The 12,654-nt window shown below is 30.4% G+C and overlaps 1 protein-coding gene across 1 annotated transcript; it reads right to left on the reverse strand.

Moving 5' to 3' along the window:
- Nucleotides 1-12,084: 12,084 nt before the first annotated feature.
- On the reverse strand, nt 12,085-12,441 carry LOC139868689 (putative F-box protein At1g67623). The gene has a single exon (XM_071857023.1). It carries the CDS (start codon nt 12,439-12,441, stop codon nt 12,085-12,087), a length of 357 nt encoding a protein of 118 aa, XP_071713124.1.
- Nucleotides 12,442-12,654: the final 213 nt, after the last annotated feature.

Consider the following 12,654-nt stretch of genomic DNA (forward strand, 5'->3'; position numbering starts at 1 on the left):
TATATTTTTGGGACTGAGAATACATGCGCTTTTATAAATGTTTGACGAAATAGACACAAGTAATTGAAACTACATTCTATGGTTGAATTATCGAAATCGAATATGCCCCTTTTTATTAAAGTCTGGTAATCTAAGAATTAGGGAACAGACACCCTAATTGACGCGAATCCTAAAGATAGATCTATTGGGCCTAACAAACCCCATCCAAAGTACCGGATGCTTTAGTACTTCGAAATTTATATCATGTCCGAAGGAGGATCCCGGAATGATAGGGGATATTCTTATATGTATCTAGTTAATGTCGGTTACCAGGTGTTCACCATATGAATGATTATTTTTGTCTCTATGCATGGGACGTATATTTATGAGAACTGGAAATGAAATTCTTGTGGTATATTAAAATGATGGAAATAAATGATTATGATAAACTAATGAACTCACCAACCTTTTAGTTGACACTTTAAAGCATGTTTATTCTCAGGTGTTAAAGAAATCTTCCGCTGTGCATTTGCTCATTTTAAAGATATTACTTGGAGTCTTTCATAGCATATTTCGAAGAACGTTGCATTCGAGTCATTGAGTTCATCAAAGATTATTATTAAATACATTTATAGTTGGATAGTGGATATTATGAAATGGTATGCATGCCTGTCAATTTTCGATGTAGAGAAAGATTGTCTTTTAAAAACGAATGCAATGTTTGTAAAATGTATCATATAGAGGTCAAATACCTCGCAATGTAATCAACTATTGTGAATCGTTTATAATATATATAGATATTCTATGTAATTAGAATACCATTCGATAGCCGGAAAATCATTTCATATCGAAAAATCCTTTATTCAATCGTACTAAATGGAATTCGTCATTAGTTCAAGTTCCTCAGATTATGAAATGGAATCCCACTCAAGCTCCGAAAGCAGTGTGACCGGAATGGATCAACCAATCAGTCATCACCTATTCTGGATGAATTGGGGATGGGTTCGTAGCCTCCTCAATCATTGGAGACAAGAAGAAGGTGATCCCTTCCATCCACCACATTGTCCTCTTGACGAAGAACTTGAAGCACTTACCGGCGAACCTGTCTGAAACACCATTTTCTCTCTCATTTCCAGAGTATCTCGTCACGATTATATACTACATCAAATTCTAGATTTTATTTATCCGCTTTTTCGAACTGACAATCATCCCGGTGTAATAGAAGAAGTCAACGAGCTTCGCGCTCGGGTAGTGGCTTTGGAGAATATGGTGCAAAGGTTACAAACACCAGCAGCAGCACCAGCAGCATAATCAGTACCACCAACATCAACGTCAACAGTACCATTACCACCCCCAATCACAATCGCGTCGTAAACCTCAACTCCACAATCTATCCCACGAGCATCAAGGTCATACGTCCTATAAATAACATGGAAGACCAACAACAACAAACGATGAAGTATTAATTCATGACTTCATCGGAGAAATATTTTACGGTGATTATGTAATCTCTAAAATTTTAGAGATTACTTATTCTAGATCTAACCATAAATTAGATGAGTGGACCGAAATGATAAAAGAAACCCTGACCAGAATGGTGCATGATTTACAAACTAGACTTGTTTTACCAACAACATCAACAGTACCGCTAGCATCACCAGCATCGTCAGTGTTGTCAGCATCAGCATTAGCATTAGCAGCACCTATAACCTTACAAGCTCTGTCAGTTCAAGAATCACCGCGGACATCATTATGAATCAACAACGAGTATATTGTATCAACGAGTTATGAAGAATTAACTCATTTCCACTGAAGGATTTATATGTATATCTTATATATAAATCTTTAAACCATAATAAATCTTTCCGTACTAAGCTATTATGTGTGAATCTTAACTACTCGGTTAATTCATATTACTAATATGCAATAATGCACGTCCTTCGTCCGCAACTTAACTATCATTAACTACAACCTCTGTCTCAATTCAATAAATTCCAATTCATAATAAATCTAGTGTATTATTCAAATATATGTTGATTTTACACTTTCGTCATCAATGTACTCGAAACTTTTCAGATAACATCATTCGTACTTTGCGAAGTTCACAAGAATTTAATGAAAACCAATATCATGCCACAACAAATAACGAAGTATTGATTCATAATTTCAATATTATTGAAGTAATACTTATGTAATCTCTAAAGCCTTTAAGAGATTATTCAATTCTAGTTTCAACCGTAAATTAAATGAGTTTAATTTAATATTAACTCATTAAATCGATGTTACATCTGAAGAAAATATATATATATATATATATATATATATATATATATATATATATATATATATATATATATATATATTCAAAAAGACTGTAATAAAAATTCTTTTGTACAAAATATTAATTGTGAAATATTTTTTTTAACGGGTAGGTAATACCCGAGAGATATATAAATTCACAATTAATATGTTACATTCTTCGAATCTGATTCAGCAATCATCAACTATACTCACTATTTTCTCAAACAATATATATTCTTTTATAGAAATCAAAACAACCATACTCATTCAAAATTTAATTACATATTCTGATTTTTAAATCTCAGAATTCAACTTGAGATATGACCGAAATCATCACTCTTAGATCCTTACATTTTTCACAAGCTATACTTTGACTTCAAAACTGTGTTAGAACATCATATGTATATTAACGATTACAATCTGTGTTCAAAACCCTTCGAAATTCATGAAGACACTTCAAATAATGAACAATCGAGATGATGATCCAACCACATATTAACCACAGTCTTGCATCTGAAAAGCTCTCAAAACCAGAGTCATAATTTAACACGTATCCGTGTTAGACCCTTTAGCATTTATTAGAAAAAATAACTTTGCGATTCCTTTTCAAATTAGTCAGTTTTGTCACAGCTTTAGCAAGTCAACTTCGACTTTTTAGTTGAAACAGTCTTATTATAACCTTGATATAGACGTTGCGCTTTCGTCATCGTTACCGGAGAACCTTTTATGTCTCACCACATTAAAAATAAACTTACCAACAACTTCACTGATCTTTGACTTTCCGAAAATTCATTATATTTATCGAAACCCCATCATTTACTCATTCGCATCTTGTAACAAGAATTGTCATGCCAATTACTGGGAATCAGCAACTAGTATTTTGAAATCTTGCAGCATGTCTCTGCCAACGGTTATAGGTGTATATATAACGTCTATCTCCTAGAATTATATACTTTGAATGTGAAGTTTCTGAAAAACACCCTAAACTGCGAACTAGTTCTCCGAAGTTTGGAAAATGCTGATGAAGCAGCAAAAACTGTAAACGACCTTAACAGTCAAAAGTTTGATAATAAAGGATAGTGTGTTGGAAAAGCTTAGAAAAAGAGAAGGTTTGGAACTGGAAAACGGATTAAGCAAACCATGAAGGAGGCTATGGACAAATCACAAAGACTAAACCTGCCTTCAAAGAATCCAAATGATTCAGTGTCTACTGAAATTATTATCAAATACCTTACTCCTGACTCTAAACCCTTGTGAATAATATTCTTCGTCATCCTCTGATCTTAGATATTATAAAATATCATCATATCTTTCATTATAAATATCCTCCATATTTCTGAAGATATTTTCTTAATTTTTCTTATTTGAAATCATTTACCTCTTCGCGCTATCTGTATTACATCATAAAAGAAACTATTTTAGTTTCTAAATTCTGGAACATTCAAGTTTAAAATAGGAATATTTTGAAGTAGTGTTGGGAACTGAAGCATGAATTAGTATAATATAATAACACTTGATCAACGTGATTATATTACAGTAAGTCATGCTGAGTTTCTAAATGGAACGTGATGATTCACAGATCATAACATCATCATGTGCCATGTTATACGACTCTTGTATTCTATTTAACCTCTAAAATATCAAGAAAATATTTCTTGATGATTCGGCCTTTTCCAAGGTATTCTAGTAATTTGACAAGTCAAGATCGTGCCATCACAATTTCCTTCCTAGAACATTAACAATGTTCATTCCGAAATTCATATCTGTGAATTCTGGACCATTACAAGCGGTGCTTAATTGCAAGAAGAAGAAATGAAAGGACAAAACTCCAAAATAGAATTTGGGGTATAAATTGCAGCAAATAAAAGAGAGCATTAACTGTGAATGATAATGATTATAGAAGACAGAAGCAGAGACTTTAAAATATAAGGGAACATATAAAGCCCAACGATAAACCAGAAATTATAAACCATATATATCGATGCATATAGCAATATAAAGACACGGGAGAACTAGAAACACTATAAACCCAAGAGTATAGTAGAAGTAAATAGATTCTTCCAGCGGTAGATGAAAAAGAAGAATGACCGATATGAAAGTTAGAAGTATATCGAGAATCAGAACTGGATGGAGCATATTGATGAATACTTTAAAATATGAGTTGGGGGGGAAAGAATAGAAGGTGATGAAACATGACTAGGAACTTAGAAATCAACAAATTTAACTCACACAATGGCGGAATAAGTGAATCAAACCCTCTAGTGAATAGGTTAAGTTTTTTTTGATTAATTTAGTCAAACCACAACTAAATCAAGTGTGATTAGATCAACACCTAGAGCTATTATTCACCACCTGGGTGATTTGGACTGAGAGAGAATCGGAGGAGCTCACTAGATCTGAGTGTGTGTAACAAATGAGAGGCTTAACCTAAAATGAAGAACATAAGACTTTATATACCCCTGCTGTTGACTCACCCATACGATTCATTCATCACACGTACGAGTTGGCTTCATCAGCCGTACGGGTGATCACTCACTCGTGTCTTCTCATTTAGGTTGTAATTGTGACTTAGCTCAGCATCAACCGTGCGTATGAGCCTGTCATCCGTACTAGTGAGGCTTCACTCGTACGTCTGACTAAGTCTAACATAGTCAAACATCTAAATCTCGTTCCTGCAGTTCCTGTAACCATATACAAACACGGATAGTATAATAACGAGCAATCATGGTGGCCTGTAAACTGTTGTACCTGCAATGGACGTGGGTAGATGTCTAGGGACTTGCATAAAATGCATCAACAGAAGGTGTGAGTTATAAGGAAATGAAGGAGGTGAATTTATAAGAAAATCTCCGACAGAACAATTAAAATGGACGATCGCATTTAAAGCGGATCCTAATTCCCTTGATTATCGGAGAGTCAAATCTTATTAAGAAGATTTTCTTCAAATTCCTTGAAATCTGGGAATCAATCATATCTACGTCAAATGATAAGATGAATCTACACTTACTCATTTCACTCTTCTATGTTAGCTTCATTCGTACTCTTCATATAAATGGATTGTTTATCCAAATTATTCGCTGATAATAAAACTCTAATTTTCAGCCCGTATGCATCATGAAAACATACTTATTATCATTCACGACCTTTCCACTCAAATTTTAGGACGAAATTTCTTTAACGAGTAGGTACTGTGACAACCCGGAAATTTCCAACCAAATTTAAACTTTAATCTTTATATGTTTCTGACACGATAAGCAATATTTGTTAAGTTAAATTTCAAGAATTTTAAACTATGTTCATACATTCATTCAACCTCGACCAAGTTCCAACGATTCACGAACCATTAAACGAATATGATTATATATGTATATGTGTATATATATTATAACTTGAAACGTAAACAAAATATTAGATTAAATACTTTATATGATTGTATCTGTTTCAAAATGTTTATCAATGGAATTAGAAGATAAGATCAAATGATTGAATTATCAGATATATTGAATTATGATTACAAGTCTCTGTTGAAAGGCCCACGTTGATTTGAGAAATCTTTCTATTTTAACAATATTCGGAAAATGGTAAAGTGATTTATAAATAAGAACAAATTGTCAATCATTGAGAACTAGACAAAGGATAGTGGAAGATTGAATCTCATAAAGACTCGATTGATCTATTTAGTTTCAAACGTACAAAAACGTTTTCAGTTTAAAAAGAACTTTATTATTAAAACGTATATAACTTTTATAAATATCTAGAACCACTTTTGATAACTCATTACTTAACTAGTATGATAAAGATAAAGATATTTATATTTTATTTTATTAAATATATATAACGATTTAAATTAATATTATATATATTTATACGCGTATTATACGTACATAGTTTTATACTTTTACTATACTTAAACTTTACCTTTACTTTATTTTTACTTTACTTTAACTTTAATAATTTACTTTAATAATTCATACTTTAATAATTCACTTTAATAATTCATACTTTAATAATTCACTTTAATAATTCATACTTTAATAATTCATGCTTTAATAATTCACTTTAATAATTCAAAAATCTATTATAAATAGAATTCAATAGGTTTCATTATTTCATAGAAACTTGAAAATATTTTTCTCTAAACTCTCTCAATCGATTTACATATATATATTTACTCCGTATTATTTCAAGATATTATTAGTATACATAAAATATTACGATGGAGTGCTGTCCGAGTGATTTCGAAATTGTTTTTCGAATGGGATAGGATTAAGTAAATTATGGGTTATAGCTATGGAGGTGACTGAGTATGGTTCATGGGTATTCTCGTGAGGTCAATATAGTGTTTATCATTTCCGTTGCGTCCACGTACCTTTTCTGCAATATTGAATCTCAATATTGATACGTGAGTACTCATAATTTAACTTTTACATACTAATAGTGTATCCCTGACTAGTGCTCGAGTATTTAGGATTATGCATGCTTGTACTTTTGATTTTGCCCTTAGACAGGTTAGGTTGAATCTTAAATTAGTTACACTTGCGGTTGAGATAAGGTATAAGATATGCATGTCCTTGGAAAGCTAGCGAAAAATTAAGAACTTTTCCTTTAGATATCGAATGGTTTCGATGAACGAATTAGAAGTTATAATCAATTGAATTTTCGATATTTTTATTAAAAATGATTATTATTATCATCGTTTTTATCGTCGTTCTAGTTTTATCTTATTATTATCATTATTATTATCTTTAACAATAAAAGGGATTTATCATTAAAAATTGTTAATTTTTTTATTACTATCGTTATTATCGTTAAAGTTATAATTAGTATTATTATTATTATCCAATTATTATTATTATTATTATTAATATTGGTATTATTATTATTATCATTATTAATATATATATATATATATATATATATATATCATTATTTAAAAATGGTTATTGTTATTGTTATTATTATTATTACTATATTATCATTAAGATAATTATTAGTATTATCGTTAATAATGTTATAGTAACTATCATTATTAATATTAGTGTAATTAAAACAAATATTTGTAACACCTAATTATTTTGATTACTATTATTATCATTATTATGAACACGATATAAAAGACGATTAAAAGCTATTAAACGAAACGATTAGGAAATAATGGGTAAGAGTATCATGATGAAATTAAAATATTATAAGATATTGATTTAGATAAAATTATCGTTCTTATTATTTTTATCATTACTATTATTATTAAAAGTATCGTTAGTAATAAAACTATCATTTTAACAAAAATTATCATTTTAATAGAAATGTCATTGTTACTATAAAATATCATTATTATTATTATTTTAAATAGAATTATTATTTTAAAGATAATATTAAAATTATCGTAAATATTAAAGTTATCATAATTAGAATCATCGTTTTATCATAATGTCATCTTAGTAATTATAAATATTGATATTTTTATAATAATAATTATTATTACAAAATAATACAACTTTTACTTACTATCATTATAGATATTATTTTATCAAATAAATATGTGATACAAACATATTTTACTACGTGTAATAACTTACTTTAATAATACCTATCATATTATCTTTATGATATTAAATGAACCCTATAAATTTTATTACTTAATATATATAAAAGTATATTTTATTATATAAATTTAATATAAAATTTTATTTATTAATAAATAAATTATATTATTTACTCTAATAAATCTTTTAAAAATATTTAAAAATATAAAACGACGATATTTAAACTATATATTAATCATGTATAGATTTTTGGAAATTATTTTGAGTCAAATTTACTTTTGTTGACTTTTGCATATTAGTCTCGAGCATTAGGATTGTGGTACACTATGACTTGACCTAATTTGTTAGACAAATATTGACCAACACATAAATATATATAATTAATTTAGGTTCGTGAATCCGAGGCCAACCTTGCACTTGTTCAATGACGTTATATGTATTTTTACTACGAAATACAGTATGGTGAGTTTCATTTGCCTTTTTACCCTTTATATTTTTGGGACTGAGAATACATGCGCTTTTATAAATGTTTGACGAAATAGACACAAGTAATTGAAACTACATTCTATGGTTGAATTATCGAAATCGAATATGCCCCTTTTTATTAAAGTCTGGTAATCTAAGAATTAGGGAACAGACACCCTAATTGACGCGAATCCTAAAGATAGATCTATTGGGCCTAACAAACCCCATCCAAAGTACCGGATGCTTTAGTACTTCGAAATTTATATCATGTCCGAAGGAGGATCCCGGAATGATAGGGGATATTCTTATATGTATCTAGTTAATGTCGGTTACCAGGTGTTCACCATATGAATGATTATTTTTGTCTCTATGCATGAGACGTATATTTATGAGAACTGGAAATGAATCCATTGTATTTAAGGTGAAGCATTGTAGTTGGGCCATATTTAATGGATTCATTTTTTATTTGTTTGGACAAAAAAAAATGGTTTGTTATCTTTATTTATTTACTCAGTGCTTTTCAAACCTACCTAACTCAAGTCTCAAACCTTGGCTGCTTATTTGTACTCTTCAAACAACACGAATTTAATGCTAGGAAGAAAATATTGTGATTGTGGTTATCCAGTATTTGATGGAATTGCATGGACTCGATCAAACCCAGGAAGAAGATTCATCAGGTGTCCAATATATGTAAGTGCTCAATTTGCCCTAATTTTAAGTTTTTAATTTTTCCCCAATTGATTGTTTCTTTGGCAGGATAAACAAAAAAAGTGTAAATTTTTTTATGTTTCTTGATGATGAGCTTCCAAACCAACATTACAAAGATCTGTTATACAAAATGCATTTGCAAACTAAGAAATTGAATCCTCGAATTCATGATGTTGAATATTCGAAACACACAGAAGAATTAGCTATTTTCAAGACAAAGCTGGAAGTTTCTGATAAGTTGTTTTTAGCTATGATAGCAATTGTGGTTGTCTTATGTGTAGTTGTTGCTATTTTGATAGTTAGATGAATGTATGTGACTGTTCTTGTTCTTATGTCTTTTGGCTTCAATTATGTGCATTAGAGCAGAAATTGGTCACAACAAGATGAACTAAGAAAGGTTTACGATTCTTTCAATGCGTATTTATTGTACATTCAGTTTACATTGAAAATTAACTCACTCAAACAATACTGAAAAGTAACTCACCCATATTTAATGATGTATTTAATGATATTAGTTAATGATCTAATGATGCGAATTGAACACTACCTCTTTTCCCATTTACTTTGGATAGAATTACCAGCATTGAATTGAATTGTGCATTAAATAAAATAAAAGAATATTGTATTACTATAGTAGACATAACATAAACAAACAAAAAAAATAGAATCCTTACTTTTAAGGTAGTTAAAGTTTAGATCAGAAGAAAATGTTCTCCATCATATCCAAATATAGAAAGGGACTAATGGAGACAATTTAAGCAACAACAAGTCAACAGTAAAGCGCAAACCAACATACAACGGCTAAAAGAGCAGCTTGTCAGCAACAAACGTTAATAAGGAATCACCTCTTTGGGTGTTCTTTTTTGTGTTATTAGTTTTATTAGAGGCTATTTTCCTCTTCTTATTCTATAAATGTATGACTCTTGTAAGATTCAAAGGCATTTAATTAGTTTGAAATAACTGATAAAAAGCACTCAATAAACAAAAACAATTTAGCCTTTATTTTTCTTTTGTTAACATAGACAATAGTCATGTTAGATATAGAAATATAAATAACATCACAATTCACATAATACGTAGAAAAAATGAAAGCAATCAACTGATCATATATATGATAATAGAAATTACTACTAATATTAACACTAACTGGGTAACATTTATGCAAAATCTAAAATCTAAAAAAAATACTAATATAAATCTAGTTATACCCAAATCGGTATGCAAAAACACCCAACTCATAGGCCCAAAAACACGACATGCATACTCATTTCAAACACATGACCTCGGATGTGTGGAAAATAACCCTTGTGTCCAGAGATAGGGCAACGCGTTGCCATATCATCAAAAGGACGGCGGTTAAATAACCATAAGTCATTCAACAAATAAAAAACCTTGGTTCTCACCGCAACCGCCACGTCCGGCACGGGTGGGAATGTTTTATTTAAAACTTGTAATCCGACATGCTTTGCTTCTATTTGGTGAGAGGAAAACATGATCAAACCATAAACATAAACCGCCTCTATAGTTTGGCTGTTTGCAGCTTCTTCTAAAAGACGAAGCCCTAACTCGGTGTAAGATTTATCAAAATAATTTATCAAACCCCTGCGAAAAATCGCATTAGGGTTTCCAAAAAAAGACAACGTCGGATAATATAATCCAACTTAGGGTTTCTCCAAGGTACGATATCCCACCTATCTAAGGACATCCTTTCAAAAACCAAAGGATTGTCGGAAAGCTTCAAAAAGCTTTTGCAAACCAACTTGAGTATGAACAACTGCTCGGATGAATCCTGACCAACTCGAGAAAAATTTCCACAAGCATATCTTGTGGAAGAGTTTCGAGAATGTTCGGTTGAGTAACTTCTTCCATTTTTGTATTCTTTAAAAAATAAAAAGGACTTTTTAATTTTTTGTGTACGGTGTACTTGAGAGAGGTTTTGGTAGATGAAGATAATGGAAAAATGCAACAAAGATCGAGAAGACTGTATTTGAGAAAATATTCAACTTTTTGTCTGCCATCTTAACCTTTAAAGGGGATTTTTGGTGATACTGAATAGACGTGCATTTAATGCGCTGATTTTATTTTATTTAAGTATAAAATATTTGTCAATATTACGAGATATGTTTTTTAATCATATACAATCCTTATTAATTTTTGAAATCTCATATTTACCTACTTAAGGCGAATAATATCATATATGTCCATTTTTAACGTCTAAAAGTAACATATTTAGTGAGTAAATATGTAATTTTAAAGGTTAAGAGGGGTATATATGAAAAAACTCTATGAGATATATGTGTATAGATTGAAAGCTAATTTTTTTAATTTAAATTTCACGATAATAATGAGAATGGTTATTTGGTGACTAAATCCAACAAATAGAGAAATGTTTTGTATATGTTGTAACTTGTAATTTACTTTATATGTAACAGTAAGTTACAGCTTCATGGCCTATTATGCAGGTAATTCCTGGCCTATTATCTAGGTAATAATCTTAAGTCATGATTATTTTACTTTCCACTCAGTATTGTATATTATAGTATTACTTAACATAGATTAGAAAAATACAGTAACATCACAAATGTTTTGCAAAAACACTAACATAGATATAGAAAAATACTTGTACTCCGTAATTAACATCACAAATGGAAATAAACTGATATATGATAATAGACACAATTACTAATATTTACATTAAGTGATGAGTAAAATTTATACAAAATCTAAAATATAGAAAACATAAAATACTAATAAATCTAGTTAAACCCAAATCGTTCATTAAAAACACGCAACTCATAAGGCCAAAAACAAGAAATTCATTCTAGTTTAGTCAATATAATTTCCCACTCAAGGTTAAGTGGAAAATAACCATTGTGACCCTTGATAGTGTAGCACGTTACGACGTCATTAAAAGAATGGGGGTTAAATAATACCCATAAGCGTCGCAACAAATCAAAAAACTTGTTCTCACCTCAACCAGCAAATTCGGCACCGGTGGAAATGTTTGATTAAGAATTTGTAATTCGATGTCCTTTTCCTCTATTTGGTGAGAGGCAAACATGACCAAACCATAAACATAACATGCTTATTTAAGTTGCATATTCGAAGCTTTTTCTAAAAAATGAAGCCCTATATCAGGGTATATAGAATCAAAATAAGCCCTTAAACCATAGCGAAAAATCGCATTAGGGTTTCCAAAATACATAGAAAAAAGGAAAATATGGGTCAACTTAGGGTTTCCCCAAGGTGAGATACACCACCTATCAAAGAAAAGCCTTTTATAAACCAAAGCATCCTCAGAATGCTTCTCAAATGCTTTGCAAACTGACTTTACCATGAACAATTGAGCGGATAAATTATGACCAACTCTAGACAAGATTTCCACAAGCATATCTTGTGGAAGATCTTCTAGAAGGTTCGGTTGTCTAACCCTAACATCCATTTTTTTTGCGAGATGCTTAACATTCATTTTTTGTATTTTGTTTAAAAGATACTGTAAAAGAGATGAAAATTGTACAGTACTTAGGTTTGTAGAAGAAGATGATGTGAAATAACAAGACAGAAAATGAAACTTGTCGTCTGCCCACGTCCTTTTTAAAGTTAATTTTTGGTATACTCAACCGACGTCATAGTTCCACGTGTGCACTTAATGATA

This window comes from Rutidosis leptorrhynchoides, chromosome 9 (assembly GCF_046630445.1).
Source record: "Rutidosis leptorrhynchoides isolate AG116_Rl617_1_P2 chromosome 9, CSIRO_AGI_Rlap_v1, whole genome shotgun sequence".
Taxonomy (NCBI): domain Eukaryota; kingdom Viridiplantae; phylum Streptophyta; class Magnoliopsida; order Asterales; family Asteraceae; genus Rutidosis; species Rutidosis leptorrhynchoides.